This window comes from Odocoileus virginianus, chromosome 5 (assembly GCF_023699985.2).
Source record: "Odocoileus virginianus isolate 20LAN1187 ecotype Illinois chromosome 5, Ovbor_1.2, whole genome shotgun sequence".
Classification (NCBI taxonomy): Eukaryota; Metazoa; Chordata; class Mammalia; order Artiodactyla; family Cervidae; genus Odocoileus; species Odocoileus virginianus.
Window position 1 is genome coordinate 12,425,686 of NC_069678.1, and position 21,992 is coordinate 12,447,677.

At 45.2% G+C, this 21,992-nt stretch overlaps 1 protein-coding gene across 2 annotated transcripts; it reads left to right on the forward strand.

Moving 5' to 3' along the window:
• The first annotated feature begins 347 nt into the window (after window positions 1-347).
• SYT11 (synaptotagmin 11) lies at window positions 348-20,154 on the forward strand. 2 transcript variants are annotated; one of them, XM_070467491.1, is made up of 4 exons: window positions 348-643; window positions 6,827-7,653; window positions 16,155-16,275; window positions 16,847-20,154. In XM_070467491.1, exons 1-4 carry the CDS (start codon window positions 610-612, stop codon window positions 17,155-17,157), a joined length of 1,293 nt encoding a protein of 430 aa, XP_070323592.1. In that variant the 5' UTR covers window positions 348-609; the 3' UTR covers window positions 17,158-20,154. The 2 variants fall into 2 exon arrangements, with proteins under 2 accessions (XP_070323592.1, XP_020768157.2); XM_020912498.2 differs by having other exon boundaries at window positions 349-643; window positions 16,155-16,278.
• The last annotated feature ends 1,838 nt before the right edge of the window (window positions 20,155-21,992 follow it).

The following is a 21,992-nucleotide window of genomic DNA, read 5'->3' on the forward strand; positions in this document are numbered from 1 at the left end:
ATTTAGTGGTCTCATAAATGCAAAACAATAATGGTAATTGATACTGAAAAGCAGGCAATATATAATTTTATTTTTTCAAAATCCTACCTCCCTGTCGCCCAGAACATTCTGCTGCTATATTAAGCCTGAGCAATCGGAATCACAAGATCTAAAGGATCTCATACAACTTCTCCTTAGTCAGGCATCGGGGTTTTCGCTTTACAGACCCACAAGCCCATCAGTAGGCGGGGTCTCATTCTCTTGAAAATTTGGCAGCGGGAGCTGTCCCCTCCCAGGGATCTTCCGGAAAGGGGCGGGGCTTGCCTTCCGGAACTTTTCGGACAGAGGCGGAGTCTTCTGCCGAGGGCCGTTCGGAGGAAGGCGGGGCCTACCTCGCATCAGGACCAGTCTGGCTGCACCTGCATCCTTAGCTCAGAGCATCCCTGGAGCATCTTAAGAGGCGACCGCAGCTGTCAACCAGGGACCAGACCGTCGCAGGAGGCATACACCAGATACCTTCCCCCTCCCCTGACCTAGCTCTCTGCAGAGGCGGCCTCCGGTACTTACCGGAGGTCCCAGACTTGTCTGACCATTGCAAAAGCATTTATAGCAATAGCCTCTGATTACGACATGGCTGAGATCACCAACATCCGACCTAGCTTTGGTAAGTAGAAATCTGGCAAACTAAGCCTGGGGTAGGTGAAACCGTTGCCAAGCCAAGGGAGCTCAGCGGCTGGGCAGAGCGTGAAGCCCAGATCAAGGCCTTCAAGTGCCAGTCCCTCTAGAATCGGGCCTGTGGTGGGTGGGCAGAATCGGGCCTACGGTGGTGGTACCGCGGGCAGTGGACAGCGTCCGAACCTGAGCCATGGGCTGCAGGACCTGAGAAGGCCGGAGTCACACCAAGGGTGGGGACGTTCAGGATGCGAAAACCTTGGATGGTGCACTGTCAGTGCCGCTGGAGGTGGGAAACAGAGAGCCTGCGAAGGACGTGAGTCCCTCCTTCGCGGGGAGGAGAGGTGAGGCAGGCCGAGCCCTCCCCCTTGGGGCACGCAGGGCGGTGCCCCTTCCTCCCCCTCCCACTCCTCAGGGCTGCGGGGGAGGGAGGTGGCAAGGGGGATGGGGCATCAAGATGGCAGCTTGGAGACTGTGGGCTGTGTGGCAGGCAGCCAGGGGAGGCGGCGGCCTCTGGGGAAAGAGGGGTGCGGGGGTGGAGAGCAAAAAGGAAGCCACTCCTGAGGCCGGTCAGCTGGATGCTGGGGCTGGGAGGAAACGTGAGCCCTGCCATGTCTGTTCTGCATCGTAATGGTGGGGTCCGTCCGATGCTACCAAATGGCGCTTGGCGCTGCTGGGCTGGGGGATGACGTGATGTCTATTTCTGGGCCTCCTGGCAGCGCCTAGGCTCTTCTTCTCAGGCCTTTGTTCCCTGTTTCCCTGGGCTGGCTTTTCAAAAAGGGGGACTCAGCCGCGCTGGTGCTGGCGGGGGCCCGATCCGGGCCGGAGGGGGAGGGGCGCAAAAGGCCGAGCCCGGGGGAGGCCGCTTTGTGTACCAGAGAAAGCATTACGTCATCTCGGAGCGGCTGGTCCCAGACCCAACCCTACGGGCTCCAAGATCAGTTACACTCCCTGGAGCAGAGAGTGGGGTGGAAAATAGGGAAGCCGATGGGAAAGAAAAGCTCGAGATGCAAGTTTTTCCTCTGGGGATTCCTGCAAAATGTGCTGAGATAGCAAACTTCCTGTACTGTTTTCCTGGCCCCCAAAGAAAAATGAATTGCCCTGCTTCTGCCTAAATCCTATCCTAGTTTGGATGGGAGAAGTGGGTGAGAGTTGCTGTCAGCCTTGGGTTCCTTCATTTCCCTTAAGAGATTCTATGTCCCAGACAATCCAGAAGGTCTGAGCATCCAGACTCCAGTGTTTAGGGTGGGGTCACATCCAACTAGGAAATGGCCTTTCTCAGTCCCTACTAGAAGGTTTATGGAAATTAACAGAACCCAGCCTGCTCTATCCCTTCAATGTCAGGAAGAAGACATCAGATCAGAGAAAGTATACAGACAACAGATCACATCCATTTACTACTGGTTCACACTGATTCCCCAAGGATAAATCTTGTTTATATTTTTCTTCCACTTCATCTTCTGCATTTTTATTATTTGAGTCCTAAATTTCCAAAATTGATGTCCCTTTTCCGATCACATGAGTACTCCATGATTTTCTTCTTGCTCTTTATTTTTCTTCTTATGCCTCCTTTCCATTATATTCTTTTCTGTAATTGCAGTTCCAGATTCCTTGAAAATCAGTTGTCTACAACCAGTTGTTGTAGAGCATAATATAGTGATGTCATTTAGAGGAAATATTAGTGGACAAAAGAAAAGAAATTATATCAGTCTTTTACATACTAAAAGACTTATAAGTACCCTCTAGTGTATTCATTATTTTATATGTATAGAAATATATATATATATTTGCTAGATGAGGAGACCAAGGCTAAGGGAGATAAAGTCAAACTAGTTGGGCTAGTGTTAGGATTTAAACCAATTTCCAATTGATGGCAAAACTCATTCTTATTTCACTGTGTCACGCTGGCCTACTTGACCAGGAAAGGCTATTTTTGCAAAGGAAGTGTCAATAAGCATGTCTGGTCAGAGACTGAGAGAGCTGGACAAACCCAGATGTGTCTTATAGATCGTCAGATCCATATGGAAGGTCTCCGCCGAGAACTCCCTGTAAAACTTCTGACTTTTTTCACATCTCATAAAGTACTTCATTTCAAACTCCATAGCCCTTGTGAGCTACTCCAAGCCGACACTCAATTAGTTATCTTTGACCTCGGAGGACAAAAGGAGCAAGCAGCATAGGTCACTGCAATTTACAACTACTTGAAAACACTCACTTCAGCTTTTAGTTCTAACTTACTTTTCCCACTAAGCTTTTGACTAAAACTAGACAGAGGGTCCTGAGTTTCAACATCTCTGATTTTTCTAGTTTACTGCCTTGGGTGTAGGGGAGAGGCGTAGGGATTAACAGATGCTAAAATGAAGAAGAAAGTAGAGCGAAGGTGGGAAACAAGGTGGAGGCATTGTGCTGTTTCTCAGTCGCTCAGTCATGTCCAACTCTTTGTGACCCCATGGACTGTAGCATGCCAGGCTTCCTTGTCCTTTGCTATCTCCTGGAGTTTGCTCAGATTCATGTCCATTGGGTCGGTGATGCTATCTAACCATTCATCTGTCTGTCTCTTTTTCCTTCTCTACCCTCCTGAAAGATAAGCATCCTTCATCTTCTCTTTTACTGATCCACTGCTTTCTAGCAGTAAAAGTTGAGGCATAGTAAGCAGCAGTGGGATCTCTCAAGATCATAGAGTAAATTTATGGTAGAGCCAAAAGAACTACTCAGATGTCTCTCAACCCTGACCTTTAGACTACTTTTCAAATCATTCTCAAAAATATACTTGTCCTGGTAGTTTCTTGCTTTTCTCTTCTTGTAGAGATAATATTCAGTGTTATGAATCAGTAGCAAACAGTTTTCAGGAAAGTCTCTCATAGGTGAATGGAGAGCCAATTTTTCAGATTGTGCCCATTCTGATTTACAGTTGAACCCAGTCAATTGTTCAAGCAAATATTTACTGAGCTCCTGTTAGATGCAAGAGACTCGGGGATTCAAAGCTAAATAGACTGTAATTTCTGCCTGCTCTTAAGGAGCTTACAGTCAAGGCTGCTCCCATTATGTGAAACCTCTGCCTAACAGTTTTTATTTCACCTGATATTCTGAAAATAAATGCTATTATTATTCAGTATGGCCATGGACACAGTCACCTTGATATACTTTTTGTTAAATGGATTTAGTCATTGATATTATTTCAAAATGTAACCACTTCTTTTCTTATCTGGTCCCAACATTCATAGAACTTTGAATATTTGAGGCAGAGAGAATTTCAGAGATGTTGATTCCAATCCTTGTTAAGAAAATTCCTTTTAGAATATATCTGACCAAGGTGATCCAGTCTCTGAAAATCTTCAGAGAGTCATTGCCTCTGGAAACAATCTGGGCCATCGAGAAGCAATTCTAACAATAATTCAGTTCTTTCCATTTATCTGTCTTCTTGTAGCCTGTATGCATTGTTATCAGACCTGCCCTCCAAAGTAAAATCAGATCAGACCTTCTTCCAGCAAAGTACCTTAAGTAATTAAAGAAAGTTGTTATTCCCAGACCCTTCAGCTTCAATTCCTTAAGTTTCTCCTCATTTAATATGGTTTCTAGGTCCTCTTCTATCCTGCTTATCCATAATGTAGAGACATTCTGGTGTCAGATAAACCAGGGTTTAAATCTCATCACTGTCATTTGCTTCTATGTGGTCTAGGGTAGATTTGAATCCCCAGCTTCCTCAGTTGTAAAACTGGGCTATTAATGGGACCTATTCAGTGAGTTATTTGAGTCAGATTGAGGAAGCTCTAACACAGTGTCTGGCAGGGGTATCATACTGGCACACAAAAACAGCAATTTTTATTCTTGTCAGAAATAGATAGAGCACTTCATATGTGTCATGAGCAGAGCAGATGAAATTTTACTGCCCCTCTGTTATCTAAACATTGCACTGATAGTATGTCAGCCTAGGTATACTCCAAGCTTGTTATCACTTAAACCACTAAGTTGTTTCTACTCAGATTTATCAAGTAAGGTCTCCTATTTCCTATAATAGGTTTTGAAGGCTAAATAGAATTTTACATTTATCCCTGTTATATGTAGTCATATTGACCTCATCCTCTTTCTCCAATCTGTGGAAACTAGGGTTTTTTTTTTTATTTTTTTATTGAGGTATCATTGATTTATAATGGTGTATTAGTTTCTTATGTACAGAAATAATTTAATTACATATATGTGTGTGTGTGTATATATTCTTTTTCATTATGGTTTATTACAGGATATTGAACATAGTTTCCTGTGCTATACAGTAGAACCCTGCTGTTTATCTACTTTTTAAATAGTAGTTTGTTATCTGTTAATCCCAGACTCCTAAAGTGGAAGCTGTTTTGAATTCACAAACTCATTTGTTCACTGAACACTTACTATGTACCACGTGGTTCTAGGACCTGGAACTGTAGCAGTGAGCAAAACAGCCAGTCACTATTCTTATTAAATTACCTAGTAAGAGAAGACTGACAAGTAAATATATGCCAGAGGTAATAAGTGCTACAAAGAGAAATAAATCAGAGTAGTGGGGATACTATCTTACTTGGAACAGACAGGAAATGTTTTCTGATAAAATGAGGTTTGGACAAAAGCCTGCAGTGAGTAAGGCAGCAGGCCAGGCATATGCCTGATAGAAGGACGTTCTAGGAAAAATCTAGAATATGCAACAATCACATTTATTTCCTTAGTTCCTCCTGCCCTACTTGAGACTTACCCTAATGTGTAGTATGGATAACTATAGGCCTTATCTAGATCTTTAAGGCCTAAACCCAATTTAGCTTCAGTGCATTTAAGGGAGAAGAAATCCCCAAACCTAATTATCTAAGTCGGGGGCCCAATTTGTGCAGGAAAAGACAAGACTAGAGAAGGGAAGGAAAAAAGCCTCTTTCTCCTTAGTTATTTGTTTACCTAACAAATATTAAGTACCTCCTAGGTGTTTTAGTGCTTGGGATATAGAAAGGAACGAAACGAACAAAAGGCTCCCCTGGTGGCTCAAAAGGTAAAGAATCCACCTGCAATTCAGAAGACTGGGTTCAACCCCAGAAGATTGGGAAGATGCCTCGGAGAAGGGCAGGGGAACCCACTCCAGTATTCTTGCCTGGAGAGTTCCATGGACAGAGAAGCCTGGTGGGTTATAGTCAGTGGGGTCACAAAGTGTTGGACATGGCTGAGTGACTCAGCACAGCACACAAGCAGACAAGATCCCTGTCCTTAGGAAACTTACGTTCTAGTGAAGATAGACAATAACTAATACAACTATATGTGAGTGTTTGTATATATTCTTGTGTATATATGTGTGTGTGTGTGTGTTTGTGAAAGAGAGAACTTATGTCATGTCATATAAAGAAAATTAAGCGGGGCCAAAAGGGTAGGTCTCAAGGGTGGAAAAGGTTTCATTTTTAAATAGGTTGGTCAGAGAAGACCTTACTAAGAAGGTGACAAGTTCTGACATGTTCCATGGTCCCTATTTCTTCCTATTTAAAATACTTGTGTTTTATTTTTAAATATTTGTATTTTACATTAAAATACAAGTATTTTAAATACCTGGGAGCTGAAATTTGGAACGTATTTCAAATAAGGACTTAGGCCCACAGTTCTGCTTCTTACCACTCACCCACTTTTATCACCCTTGGGCACCGTACCAAAACCATCCAAAGTCAATTCCACATCCTCCCACCCTACCTATCCACACAAACCCACTGTGGCAAACCCTGTGCTGGATGCTGTGGAATATCCTCCTGAAACCAGACACAGCTCATGCCCTTATGGAACAGTTGAGGTGAATGGTTCCTATGTAGAAGGGTGACCTATAACACTCACAGGGCCACTTTATGTGAAACACAAATCAATATGAACAAACCAAGTCCATAAGTGCAGAGGCAAGGCCCAAAAAAGAACAGGCAGTCGGGTGGGGCACTGCAGGGGAGGCTTTCTAGAGAAGATAAGTATTTCATCCAGGTTGGTGGAAAGAAAGAGCCATGGATGGGTTGGAGGGATTGGTGAGGGCATCTCTAAGAGAGGGGAGAAGTTCGTAAGCCTAGATGAGCAAGTTTTGCTTTGAAGAAGGGTAGGTTGCAGATTAGCTTGGCTCCAGCCAGAGGCACTATGCAGGGGTGCTCTGGCAGAGGTTCTCCCGGCTTGACACATCTCTGGTCTCCACTTTCAGATGTGTCACCGGTGGTCGCTGGCCTTATCGGGGCCTCTGTGCTGGTGGTGTGTGTCTCCGTGACCGTCTTTGTCTGGACATGCTGCCACCAGCAGGCAGAGAAGAAGCACAAGAACCCACCATACAAGTTCATTCACATGCTCAAAGGCATCAGCATATACCCAGAAACCCTCAGCAACAAGAAGAAAATCATCAAAGTGCGGAGAGACAAAGATGGCCCCGGGAGGGAAGGTGGACGTGGGAACCTGCTGGTAGATGCAGCAGAGGCTGGCCTGCTGGGCCAAGACAAGAGCCCTAAGGGGCCTAGCTCCGGATCTTGTGTAGACCAATTACCCATCAAAGTGGACTATGGGGAAGAACTGAGGAGCCCCATTGCAAGCCTGACCCCCGGGGAGAGCAAAACCACTTCTCCATCCTCTCCAGAGGAGGATGTCATGCTCGGATCCCTCACCTTCTCAGTGGACTATAACTTCCCCAAAAAAGCCCTGGTGGTGACAATCCAGGAGGCTCATGGGCTGCCCGTGATGGATGACCAGACCCAGGGCTCTGACCCCTACATCAAAATGACCATCCTTCCCGACAAACGGCATCGGGTGAAGACCAGGGTGCTGCGGAAGACCTTGGACCCCGTGTTTGATGAGACCTTCACCTTCTATGGCATCCCATACAGCCAGCTGCAAGACCTGGTCCTGCACTTCCTGGTCCTCAGCTTTGACCGCTTCTCCCGGGATGACGTCATTGGGGAGGTCATGGTGCCGCTGGCAGGGGTGGACCCCAGCACGGGCAAGGTACAGCTGACCAGGGACATCATCAAAAGGAACATCCAGGTGAGGAGGAAGAGTTGTTGGGGAGGAATGGTAGGTCGGGGGAGAGAAGGGGTGAATGGGAGGGGGAAGTGGGCTGGATGGCAAGGAGCGGCTGTAGAGAGGAAGCTCTTGGATGTCAAGACTGAGCAGTGGTCAAACAGTGGTCAGACAGAGAGCCTGGCAGGTGAGGCCTCCTCCAAGAAGCAACTTCCTGAACAGAAAAGGGCGAACGCCTTCTGAAATTGCTCTTAGTGGTTGACATCCTGATGCTGCATCCAGCTTGCTTAGAGCAGGCTGACCCTCCAGTCCTAGACCTCATCATTTCAGGCAAATGGGAGCCAATTTCTTCTCCAAAATGTGTGATCTTCCTCTTGTGAACTTATTCCTTACAACTGAGAAACTATGGAAGTAGTTCAGTAATTTTTCCCTCGGCTTCCCCTTCCCAGCCCAAACCTAGAGATATAAGTAAGCTTGCATCTGTGTGACTTTTAACAACCATTTTATAAATGCAACTTCATCAACTGCTTTGGCTTTCCCTGGTATTGCTAGTGGTAAAGAACCCACCTACCAGTGCAGGAGATGTAGGAGACACGGGTTCGATCCCTGGGTCAGGAAGAGCCCCTGGAGGAGGAAATGGCTACCCACTCCAGTATTCTTGCCTAGAAAATCCCATGGACAGAGGAGCCTGGTGGGTCCCAGGCCATGGAGTCGCAAAGAGTCGGACATGACTGAAACAACTTAGCATTCATAGCATACAGCTGCTTTACCTTTCAGGCCCGTTACTCGGGCTGAAACCTTTGCCACAGATACTTCTCTCCCCGTTCCTCCTCTCATTCCTGTTTGCATTAAGAGGGGCATGAGAGCCCTCCATCCTGCCTTCTCTCCACTGGGCTCGCATTGGTTCTTGAATTCTCTCAGGGATGCAAGAATTGTGCTCCCAGCCACACTAGTTCATTCGTTTCATTCTCAATTGGGGAGGCAGTGCAGTTCTGCGGTTTGGCAGGAGGGCTCTTATCTGACTGCCTAGCTTCACCTTCCAGCTCACCACTTTCCAGGGGTATGATGTAAGTGAGTTACTTAACTCTTCTCAACTTCTATTTCCCCATCTGTAAAATGGAACTGATAATATTGCCTTCCTTATGGGTTATGAGGATCAAATGGAATAATATACCTGGCATCTTATTGCCTTAGTGTAGCTTTTACTTAGTGGAGGAGAAAGACAAAAAAGAAATCTTGGCATTTATCATATAGTGAGTGTGCTATGAAAGAGGTTGTTAAAATTTTACACTTAAGAGTTTCATTCCTTTTTCAGGATTTAACATAAGGAATTGATAGCAAGGACTTTGGGGCTTCCCTGGTAGCTCAGCTGGTAAAGAATCTGCCTGCAATGCAGGAGACCCCGGTACAATTTTTGGGTTGAGAAGTTCCCCTGGAGAAGGGACAGGCTACCCACTCCAGTATTCTTGGGCTTCCCTGGTGGCTCAGATGGTAAAGAATCCACCTGCAGTGTGGGTGACCTGTGTTCGATCCCTGGGTTGGGAAGATCCTCTGGAGGAAGGCAGAGCAACCCACTCCAGTATCCTTGCCTAGAGAATCCTATGGACAAAGGAGCCTGGCAGGCTACAGTCCGTGGAGTCACAAAGAGTCGGACACAACTGAGAGACTAAGCATAGCACAGCAGGGACTTTGAAGTCAGACCTGAGTTTGAATCTAAATTCTACCAGCTAAGTGACCTTGGGCAAGCTGCCTAAATTCTCTAAGTCTCTGTTTCTTATAAGGAACTAAAATGATGCATTTGCATAGTCCCTAGCCCATAGTAAACTCTCATAAATATTAACCAGGATTATAATTATTAAAGTTTGATCCCTGGGAGAGATATGTGATGTGTAGATATTTACTTTTTTTTTTTTTAAGATATTTACATTTTGTTTTGATAAAGTAAAGGAAGACAAGGAAGGCTAGATCAGTGGAGAAGATGGTAGGAGGTTTGGAAAGGATATCAGGGTCACTAAAAACACCTGCACGTTTTCCAGAAAGAGCCCTGCCTGCAGGCACCTTACTTCTCTGTTACTGCCTTCTCCGGCTGCAAACCCATGCTGGACTCAGTGGGGAGGCAGGAGGCTCAGGAAGGTACGGAGGCTTCCAGGCCAGCAGGACTGAGCGGGCAGTGAGCTCCTGGGAAGCAGGTTTGGCCGTTGCTGCAGGGCGCTGTGCTGTGCCAGGCTGAGGAGGGGAGGCAAGGAGCCCTTCCCCCGGCGCTGTGCTCTCACCATCTCTGCTGCCTGCACCATCTCTGCCTGCCCCACTGGAGCCAGCCCAGTCATGCCACTGCCCAGAGAACCACTGTTGCCACGTGGCACGCTCAGCTCACAAGGGCCAGGAGAAGTCTGAACACTTTAGAGAATATTAGAGGTGTTTGGTCAGGGCATGAACACTGGTCCCTTGCCAGGATACAATGAGACACCCCTGAGTCCAACATAGCAGGACTTCTTGCATCTTCTGAGGTTGGAGTCAGCAGGCCTGCACAGAAGCTGCAGCAGTGACCGGTTTCATCTCCCTACATCCCCTCCCTTCTCCCTCCATTTCTTTTCCTCCAGATTCTACCAGCCCGCTCCCCTGACTCCTGACTCCCCATTATAGCAGCTCCAGTACCCTACCCCCTGCCTTCATTCAGCTCTCCTACCAGGCGGCTCTTTTCAGCACAGCCTTCCCTGGAGTACTAGCCTGGGTAAAGCCACCCACTGGCTGGGCTCCCCCCCACGACTCATGCTCTCAGCCCACGGCGTGTGGAGGGCGGCTCTGTGCCAGGCTGCAGCTGGGAAGGCACACTGGCAAGGAAAGGGACTGATTCGGGCTGGGAACAAAGCAAGCCTCAAATCCAGGACACTGGGCAGGGAGCACAGACAATGGCATTTGCTAAACTGCCAGGGGCTCTTGGCGACAGCCAAGCTTCTTTCCACTTTATTAACTCCCTTCAGAAGGGATAAGCCAGGGTGGGATCCTGAGCAACACATTCCCTGGATGAGGCCCCAGACGGGACACCCAGAGCCCTGCAGCCTCCCAGGCTTCCTAAGCCTGTTTCCCCTACCAGTGCCAGTGGGCAGGGCTATGTTTCACCCTGGGTCATGGCTGTCATCTCCCTAGTCATTTGTACCCCTGATTCCCTAGCTGTGCAGCCTCCAAATGTCCACCTTAAACCTCCATACTGTAGCCAATAGTCTGCTCTTTCTGGGTCTCCCCTTGGCTCATCAGCTAGAGCTGCTTTGGAAGAGTTCACACTGTAAAGAGTCTTCCTGATCTGGGTATGGTATCCCTTTATAGTAATGGGATCAAAGTTTCCTGGGTGGAGACTGGTGAGAATTGCACTTCTCTAGACAATCCCCAACCCCTAACTGCACTTCCTGACCTTTAGCAGAAAATTCAGCTTTTGTCCTTTCTGCTATTGCAGTGCAATCCAGTTGAAAGAAGCCAGGACTGATCATGATTTTTGATTCTGTCCATTTAATTGCCTAATTCTGGGTATGCAGTTACCTTCTCTGGGTCTCAGTCTCCGTCTTGGCTGGATCATAAAGGCTAATGGGGTCTCTTTATGAGAGCATTCTCAGCTCTTATGAATATACAGAAAGATAAGAAGCATTAAAAATTAACACTTGACTATTAGTGAAAGAAGTTTACAGCATAAACTCCAAACTCCCAAACTCTCTGAGTTGGACTTTGGAACTGGATTTTTTTTTCCTTTAGTGGCAGCTTTTTCCCCCTAGTATTTTATTCAGAAAGAAAGAAAAGTGAATTTACATTTCCATAATACACCCCCAACAAGGAGAAGGGAAGTGATTGAGAGAGGGCTGGGGTTAAAGAAGAGACAGTGGGAAAGAAGTGATTTACAGGGTGGATAATAGAGAGTTGTTAGACTCCTCCTAATTTCTTCATGTCATTGTTTCCCAAACCATTTCCTGTCTTTCTACTGCCAGATTGGTGTTCATGACCTGGGACAGTGGTCATGGGAATGAGGGGATTCTTAAAATCTCAGATTTACAAGAGACCTTGGAGGTCATCCAGGCTAGTCAAAAAGGGAGTGAAAAGAAAGAAAGAATAAGGAATGTCAGTTTTCCATAAACAATAAAGAAATTTGCTATAGAAAAATAAAATCATACACACCAAAAAAGGAAGTTGCTGTGTATGTGTATTGGGGAGAAGACAAGGAGGGATGTGGTTGAATGTTAAGGTTTTTTTTTCTTTTGTTTTCTCATGGCTGTGATTTATGTGGAGGTAGCAATGAGAACTTCTAGTCCCTATAAAGGTTTATTGAGGATGCATGAGTCCTCCTCTTTGCAAAGATGCTCTGGCTAGAAAAAGTCATTCCGTAGGGGCTCTGCTAATTATAAGAAATAGATTTATCCTTCGCCTAAGTATTTCCTTCAGCCTAACGTCTTCTTTAGGACCACTGCCCTTGTTTCTCTTTTCCACGGACTGAGAAAAGATCCTGCACTCTTGAGAGCAAAGCCTCCCGGCGCTGTCAGGCATGGATAAAACCCTTTCTCCCCCTTGTCTCTCTGCTCGCCCGCCCCCCAACAGGGTCTTTACCTCACTAGGCGAAGGAGCTGGGAAACAGAGTTCGCTCCCAGCCCTTGACAAAGAGCCCTTGAGAAAGAGCCATTGACAATGCCACTTGGAATGGGAATTAGGTGGAAAGAGAAGGGGAGGCGAGAGGGGGGACTTGAAACTCTGGCCTTCAATGCAGAATGGAATGGCATTCAGGTGGTGTTGTGGCGGCAGACTTGGGCATCCCAAAGGGGCAGCTGAATGAGGATGGGCATTCTGCCTATGTAAAATGGCCAAAGGTGAGGGGGGAGGGTGGGTCAGATGGAGAACAGTTGCCAGAGGAGTGATTTTAGGGGAGGAAAGGATTGTGAAGGTGACCAGAAGTTGTCCACTTTCCCAAAGAACTAGGGAAGGCACACGGGACTTTGATTAGGGTGATTATGCTGTAATGGATGATTTAGGAAACAGTTTGTTTTTTTAAAACAGTTTTAAATAATCAGAAAACCTAAGTATCATCTTGTAATTGATGTTATTTTTACAAATAAAACTTTATTTTTTAAATCAAAATTTCCTTTTTACCCTCCCCAGCCTTCTTCTGTATATAAAATTAGATTATATTTAAAGGTTGTATTAAAAAAAAAAGACTGTATTTTTAATATTTAGATACCAATATTCAAGGATGGTCCCAGATGTAGATATCAAAACTAGTTAACATTTCATTATTCATGGAAATGGAGGGGAGCAGTGGCCCAAATAATCCAAAAGTTCTTTCTAGATAGATCCGCACTATTCACTGGAATTCTCTATGATGATGGAAATGTTCTATATCTGCACGTACCTAACATGATAGCCATTGGCCACGTGTGAACACTGAGCACTTGAAATATGGCCAGTGTGACTGAGGGATTAACATTTTAATTTTACTTAATTTTAATGAATTAAAATTTAAATAGATACATGTAGCTGCCAGCTACTGTGTTGAGCAGTTTAGTTCTGAACATTTTGGAAGGTATTTTCTTTTTCCTGAGGGATTCCTTTCCTGACGCCTTTGGGCTGTGACAGATAGGAAAAATGAGTGCACATTCTCTGACTGTGTTCTGACTTATGTCAAAGGAAGCGACCCAGGAGTATACTGGTTGGCAGGAGCAACCAGCCTGTGATTTTAAACTGGCTCAGAGTGTGTCCTGTGGACATAGTCAAGAGCCGACAGTACGTTTTGGGTAAGGAAAAGATGTAGGGCTTCATCTAGCAGAGAAAACCATGAAAATCATTTCTAAAGCCTATTTTTTTTTCCATTTATTTTTATTAGTTGGAGGCTAATTACTTTACAACATTGCAGTGGTTTTTGTCATACATTGAAATGAATTAGCCATGGATTTACATGTATTCCCCATCCCGGTCCCCCCTCCCACCTCCCTCTCCACCCGATCCCTCTGGGTCTTCCCAGTGCACCAGGCCCGAGCACTTGTCTCATGCATCCAACCTGGGCTGGTGATCTGTTTCACCCTAGATAATACACATGTTTCAATGCTGTTCTCTTGAAACATCCCACCCTCGCCTTCTCCGAGAGTCCACAAGTCTGTTCTATACATCTGAGTCTCTTTTTCTGTTTTGCATATAGGGTTATCGTTACCATCTTTCTAAATTCCATATATATGTGTTAGTATACTGTAATGGTCTTTATCTTTCTGTAAAGCCTATTTTCTTTTGTACTTCAATTTCAAAAGCTAATGGCTACGTTTAAAGTTTAGTCACGTTCAGTACCCTATGAAAGACATTTCCATATGCTCCTGGTATGAAACATAGCCTCAAGAAATTTTTTAAACCAAGTGGAAATATTATCACAGTTCATTCCTTGAGGTGACGACTTATAATCAATCAAAGCATAAGCTATTAGGGTTTTTCCTTTGTTTTTCACTGATGAGCTAATTAAATCATTTACTACTGCTGTTTTTTCCTGAGCAGGCACTAGCCTGCTCACTAGCCTGTGAGCTTCTAGAGGGTAGGGGTGCATCTTTTTAGCCCTAGCTGATAGCAGATTGCCTGGCACTTAATGCACAGCAAGTCATTTTGGTGGGTATGTGGCATTTGTAAGGCTGGTGGTAAGTTTGGTCTATTTTTGTTCAATCTAAGAAGTCGAGTTGATGACCTTCCTTTGGGGCTAGGAAGAGTATAAGGAATAAAATTTGATGGTGGAGGAATGGTTTGGTCTCAAAATTTTTTGCCTCAAATTTAACTTATGTCCTAAATTCCTCCTGTGCCGCCACATTGTGTTTTCTTTATCCCAGCCTCATCCCCACTTCCTAAGAGAGAAACACAAGAAACAGTCGCTCCTCTCTTCCCTCTCCCCTAAATTTATATCCAGTTAGCTGCCCCCATCCAGAAAATCCTGACAGTTCTTTCTGAGACCTATCCCAGGTCCATCTCCTCTGCCACAGTCCTGGTTCCAGCCCTCACCCTCTCTTCCCTAGCCTTTGGGAGCAGCCTCTTCACCAAGTTTTCTGACTTTCGTCTTTAGTTCCTTCCCCAGCTTTAACTAGAATAATATGCTTAATATATTAACAACAGCAGTAACATCATGCTTACAGAAGTCGCTCCTATGCTTACAGACCTCCTCTTCGCCTGGCTGCTGCTGCTGGCTCTGCTGTTTGGTTAGCTTACTCCCCCCGGAACCCCATGCCCTTCACCCCCACCTAACCCACCTCTCCAGGTTCCTGGCCCATCCCTCCTGCCAGCACTCCAACATCAGGTATTTTCACCTCTCCCCATTCTCTGAACATAGCCTTCCCTTTCAGCCCCAGACCAGCCCTGCCACGCAGGATCTTCTCTCTGCTCATTGCCTCAGTGTCTCTTTCTCATCCCCCAGCAGCTCAGCCCTGATGTCAGCTGGCAAAACCTCCCCTGCAACTCCCAGCAGCACTGAAGCATTCATTTTGGTCTCACTGTGCAGCTTGTGGGATCTTAGTCCCGTGATCAGGGATTGAACCCAGGCCCTCAATAGTGACAGCCCGGACCTAACCACTGGACCACCAGGGAATTCCAGGGCTTCTCACTCTCCTGACAAGTAAAAATGTTTGTTTACATCTCTGAATCTTCTACTGCATCCTTGGGAACAGTGACTGAGTCCTGTTAGCTCTGAATTCCCAGCACCTGACATATAATTAGTATCCAAATGTTATTTAAAATGTTCTTGGAGGACTAGAGTTTTTTTTTGTTTTGTCTTGTTTCCAAGCTCAAAATAGAGCCTAACATAACATTTCAAGGTGGGGAAACAAAGATATGGGCATCCAGGGCGGCCAGAGAAGACACTCTGAAGGTCATACACTGGGGCAGGCAAAGCAGGTGTGGATATTCACCTTGTGAAATGGAGCCACAGGCTCCAGAAAGCCCAGGTACTTGCCCAGGGCCAGCTGGTGAGTAAATGACAAAGTTAAGACTCAAATGCGAGTTTCCTATCTCCCTTCAAAAGTTTATCACAAGAACCAAATGAGAGAACAGGAGAGAGTACGTGTCTCTGGTACACACTAATTTACTGAATCCTCTTACTAGTCCTGGGAAGTTGCTACTGTTTTCATATCCATTTTACAGAAGAGGAAGCAGAAATACAGAGAGATTAAGTAGGGCCAACCTTGTCCCAGCTCAGACAGATAAGCAGTAGAGTCAGGTTTTGAATCTAGGCCAGTCTGGCTGCAGAGTCTGTGCTATGCTGCCTCTCCATGCAAATTATTTTATTTACTATAAGATTTTTTATTTTATTTTATTTTGGGCCACGCCATGTGGCATGCGGTATCTTGGTTCCCTGACCAGGGATCGAACCCACACCCCCCTGCAGTGGAAGTGTGGCGTCTTAACCACAGGACCACCAGGAAGCCCCTGTTTACTCAGGACTGTGAGGAGAACATCTCCTTTGCCCTGCGCACTCTCTGTGGCATGGCCTGCCCCCTCGGCTGGGCTTCTCACCTTCTGGTTCTCCTCCACAGAAGTGCATGAGCAGAGGCGAGCTCCAGGTGTCTCTGTCATACCAGCCTGTGGCGCAGAGAATGACGGTGGTGGTCCTCAAAGCCAGACACCTGCCGAAGATGGACATCACCGGCCTCTCAGGTAGCAGCTATTTACTCCAACCCATCTCTGCCTGTCTGCCCTCCCTGCACCGCCGCCCCTTGCCTGTGATCCAGACGCCTCCCCCCGCCCACCTTTCAGGACCCCTGGCACCTCTCACCCTCCACCCGTTCCTTTCTCTGTCTACATTCTCTTCCTGATGAATGTCACCAGAGAGGTATTTGGGTAAGCAAATGGTCTCTACCTTTGGCGAGGTATTCACAGGGGTATGCACGCCAGCCTCTGTGCTCTTGCTCCAGCTGAGACTTCTCAGAAAGCCTGCAGCTTTTGGTAGTCCCTCTGCCCCCTGAAAATGCTTCTTGGTGTCACGGCGTTTCTTCGGCCCTGACTCGAGGCAGCTTTCCTGTTCCTCGTCTGCCTGGTTTCCTTGACCCCCTGTCCAGGCGGGCAGATGTGCACACAGTCAGTGTACATTTGGTGTGCAACCACCAAAGACCACACGGGGTGAGAGGGAACCTCAAGGGGATGGACAGCAGAAGCCCCTCCTCCCTGACACTGTGTAGGAGAGGACTGTGTCATAGGCCTGTCTCCCTTTTTTCTTTGGGGGCCCCAGATCCTTATGTCAAGGTGAACGTCTACTACGGCAGAAAGCGCATTGCCAAGAAGAAAACCCACGTGAAGAAGTGCACTTTGAACCCAGTCTTCAACGAGTCTTTCATCTACGACATCCCCACCGACCTCCTGCCCGACATCAGCATCGAGTTCCTGGTCATCGACTTCGATCGCACCACCAAGAACGAGGTGGTGGGCAGGCTGATCCTGGGGGCGCACAGTGTCACCACCAGCGGTGCCGAACACTGGAGAGAGGTGTGCGAGAGCCCCCGCAAGCCCGTGGCCAAGTGGCACAGTCTGAGCGAATACTAATCCTCTTCTCCTCGCCTCTAGCCCTGGGGCCAGGCTGGGCAGGGACGTGGCGGGGGGAGAGAGGACCCAGAGGAGCGGACTCAAAACCTCATTTTAGTTGTAGAAGAAAATTTCTTACACGACAGACCCCACAGAGAACACCCCACATGACCACAGCTGCAGTTCAGTTCTTAGCAATGATGATTTTTCTCCTTTGCAAGGCACTCGGAAATCCTTTTTTTTTTTTAAAATGGGGAAAAAAAGAGAGGGAAAGACCTCTACAAGTCTATATATAACAATGTAACCTTATACTTGCATGTCTAATACAAACTGAAGAAATTAGCCTAACTGCCAATATCAAGGTACAGATTTTAATCCATGAAAATTGTGTCTTGTGCCGAATTGTATTTGCTGATTACCTGAAATTGGTCTCTTTTTATTGGGCTTCTCTGGAGAGTTATTCTCACGCCCCACCTCTGTGGAAGAATCTTTCTGCTCTTGTAAAACCTCATGTTTTCATCATCCCCATCTTTTCCCCCTATTACCGCTTTCATTTCTGCTCTTTGAGCTTAAGGACCAGAGGTCTGTAGTAGGCGAAGATACAAAGGTGGAATGGATAAGGCAGGGTTTGCAGGAGTATTATTTGAGAAATGAGGCATGTTTGCTGTCAGCGCTCCTGCTGGAAAGGGGTAAAAAGCTCTCTTTGATTAATATGTGATCAATTACGCAAAGGCATCAGACTTTTAGGTAGAATCTGGGTTTACAAAACTAGGTGATTTCTCTAGAAAGAGCTTTGGGACTTCAAATTCAGCTACAGGATAGTACCATTGACTGTATCTAGCTGATCCCAAATGCAGGTGTGATGACAAGGAAAATGAGATGAGTGCCTCGCCCTTTGTAGCTGTGTTTGGAAGGATAGCCATTTGTTGGTTGATGTGTTAGGAATCAACTGTGGTTTTAAGGGTTAGACTGGCCTTTGTTTTTCCAGAAATGCTGACCACTGAGAAGCTTTAGAGTCTTCTCAAATAGTTTACGTGAGGTTAGTTTTACTTCATAAGGAAAAGGACCTTCAGAAATTATTCTTTCTCCTCAAATTTTTCAATAATGGCCCTTAAAAATAACTAAATGAGTAAAATGAGCACATGACAAATTAGTAATAAAGATAACTTGGATTTTTCAGAGCATCTTTTCCCTGTAAACCAAGTGCTTAGTTTTTAGGGCTCCTGAATCTCAAGGTACAATGAAGGCATGGGGAAACCACAGAGCTTAGTCCTCCATCTGCCAGTGGATAGTAGAGCTTGAGAGAGATTCAGCCTCTTTTTTAGAATTCACGTCTCCTTATCCCTAGTCCAGCCATGTCTCTAGAGTTGAGACTTTTCAGATGGCAGAGACTTCATGGATGATAAGTAAGCCTGGATAGGCAGTAGATATTTTTGCCAGCCTGAAGAGGAACTCAGGTAAGCAGCAGCTTGAACCAAGGCCTGAAAGATTAGTAGAGACAGAAATTTCACATTCATACAAGAACATCACTATCTGACTTGCTTCTGAGAGTTGAAAAACTGAGTCTCTATGGAGAGAGTGGTGATATTGCCTCTGCTGTTCCATAACTCTTGTGTATTTAAAACCAATCTGTTCCCTGACCCCCCAACCCCATTCTTCTTTTTTTTTTCTTTAACCTGGATTCTTGACAATGCAGAGCAGTTCTGAGCAGGCACAGAGCCTACTCTCTGTTCTTGTCCCTGTCATCCCTCAGCCCCCAGAATCTGACTCACAATCTCACCATCAGCTGGGTTCACATCACTGGTTTCTATCCAAGACTTCATGGAATGTAAATACTGTATCATACGTAGACAAAAATAATTTTTGTTTTCTAAAAATGCATTTTGAGATAGTTTAATGTAAATCTGACAGGAGCATTCTGAAGCCCCACTAGGAAAAATTTTAAATGGTTCCTCTTCATCGCCTTAATGTCTAAAGATCAGAAACTGCTGAGCAACCCGCTTTTGTTTCCTTCCCAGAAACAATGCAAAGCCACACCTGGAGAGAGTGTGGACTTTGTCCTGCTGTGTGCGCCTCTGTAGCTCCTCCTGACATAAGTCTGGGAAAACAGCTTCACCCGACTCCTCTCTTACCCATCTCCTTGTAGCTTTATTCTTTGCATCTACTGAGCAGTGGGTGGAGGTGGCAGGAGAAGGACCCATAGTTCTGTAGCCTTGGAACTGCCTCGGTGTCTTTCTCAGAAAAAGGCAAAGAGGCAGACAGTACCAGGTTCCTCCCTCCTACCTCAGGTCTGATCCATTGTGCCCTTGACTCAGCCATCCCAAAGTTTCTTAGCTGACTTCAGCTTTCATATTTGTTCCTCCCAGAGCTAACTGATAAGGGTGGAGGAGGAATGCCTACTCCTAAGAGTCAGTGGAAAGACAAGAGAGTCACATTCTAGCTTTCGCACAAGGCACTCATGATCAGGAACAGGCTAGGGAATGGTCACTTCTGATTTTCCAAGAGTCAGTCCTTCTCTGCTGACATCTTGATTCCTTTGGGAAGACAAGAGCTTTTCTTAATAACAAAAAGTCCCTTTATGAGTTAGTCCTTCCTTCAGTTCATCTAAGTGGAGCACAGCCAAGATGTACATGTTTAGGAGCGGTGCTCGGGATATGAGAACAGATAGACCTGGTTCATGGGACAGGGGCGGCTTGCTCAGGAGAGGGAACGATGCAAGTCCTTTTTCTTGGAAAGCTTTTATTATGGCCACAATAGTGACATTGCCCTCACCATGATCCTTCTCCAATGTGGTCGTCTTTCTTTACCTTGTGTCTTCTCTTGTAAAAATGAAACTCAAAAATAAAATAAACGTGTCAAATTAAAAAAAAAAGAAAAAAATCGAAAAAGCTAACATGAATTGTGTGAAACTGCATAATGCTGTAATGCTAACCTACAATATGTAATGCTATCTTGTATGTTGAATTTGTTAATGCACCACACAAGTGCGGAATAAAGACTGATTCACATTAAATAGGCCCAATGACTTCAGCATGATTTTCTTGGAAGCTGGATGACTATGAATGATGTGAACACTCAGACTCCAATAGGTGGCACAGTGGTAAAGAATCTGCCTGCCAGAGCCAGAGACAAAAGAGGTGGGTTTGATCCCTGAGTCTGGAAGATCCCCCTGGAACAGGAAATGGCAACCCACTCCAATATTTTTGCTTTGAAAATTCTATGGACAGAGGAGTCTGGTGGGCTTCAGCCCTTGGGGTCGAAAAGAGTTGAACACGACTGAGCACACGTGTGTGTACACGCCCACGCGTGCATGCACACAGCATGTTTTCCAAGATATGGTACTAGACCATCTGGTTCAGAATCACCTGGGATGCTTATTAAAAGAATTTAGATTCCAGGCTCCAGACTGAGAGTTTTTTCTTTTTGTCCTATTTTCTTCTTAAAATATAGTATTTAAGACAATAACCACCAGAGTTGATGGTTTTTAGTGCTGAGAATAAGTCTGACTCTTTAATTGAAAATATATCAAAAGCAATGCTTAGACTGACTGATTCTTTCATTTATTCATTAGTCAAGACTTTATTATTATTGGAGGATAATTGCTTTACAGTGTTACGGTGGTCTCTTCCGCACGTCGATGTGAATCAGTCATAATTATATACATATATATCCTCTCCCTTGTGAGCCTCACTCCCCCAAAACAGTTTTTTAAATTGAGTTTCTATCATATGACAGGTACTGGGAATACAAGACATTGATAAGCAAGAGTACTGCATTTGAGCTTAGCAGAGAACAAGCATTAATCAAATCACACTAATATTTAATTACAAATTGAGAAAAAGAACACTGTGCATGCAAGAGGGAAGAGAAAAAGTTGAAAACTTTTTAAGTTTCAGTGAAACTATAAAACATTTTTAATATAAAACTAACATCATAAGCATATTATAAAAACATTGGGAAATAGAGAAGAGGGGAAAAAGTCAAGATTCCAAAACCTTAACTATCATTTTGTAATCTAATCTTACTTTTTGTGTATTTTCTTCCCTGTGTACATTATTCAGGATCGTATTAGAAAATAAAGTATATGTTCATAGGAACCAAAAAAAATTCACCCAGAGGCATATGTCCTTCCAATTTCTTTTAACAACCTTAGAATTCCAATCACAGTATGTAATTTTGTATATTACTTTTTTCTAACATGATGATATAATAACAATGATAGTAAGATTATTTTGGCACTCAAGATGTTTTTGGCTTTAATTAACAGGAAACCCAACTCAAACTGGCTTTAACATTAAGGAAATGGATCGGTTCACCTAACTGGAAATCCAAAGAAAGGCAGGTTAGGCTTCAGGGTTGATTCAACAACAGGTCACCAATACTATGAGGGGCCCAGGTTCTTTCTGGGGGCCATTCTGAACATTCAACGCTAGCTTAAGGCATAAAATCATTAGCAAGGCTTTTATGTTTATAGAAGCACTTTCAGAGAGAAAAAAGGAGATCGCCTTGGGACCTCTCCTAGAAAAATAAGGTCAATCATTCCCAGAAGTCTCTACCTATTCTTTCCTCTTATCTTGGTGGTCCAAAATGTATCACCTGGTCATTTCTGAACCAATCACAAGCAAAGACGATGGGATTATCTTCAGGCCATTTAGTACTACCCTGGAACTGAGTATGCAAGATGGGTAGAGTCTAGAGTAAAATGTCATTTTCCCTGGAGAAGGAAATGGCAACCCACTCCAGTATTCTTGCCTGGAAAAATCCATGGACAGAGGAGTCTGGCGGGCTGAAGTCCATGGGATTACATGACTGAGCATGTGTGCACGAGGGTGGAGGGAGATGGGTTGGTAGCAATA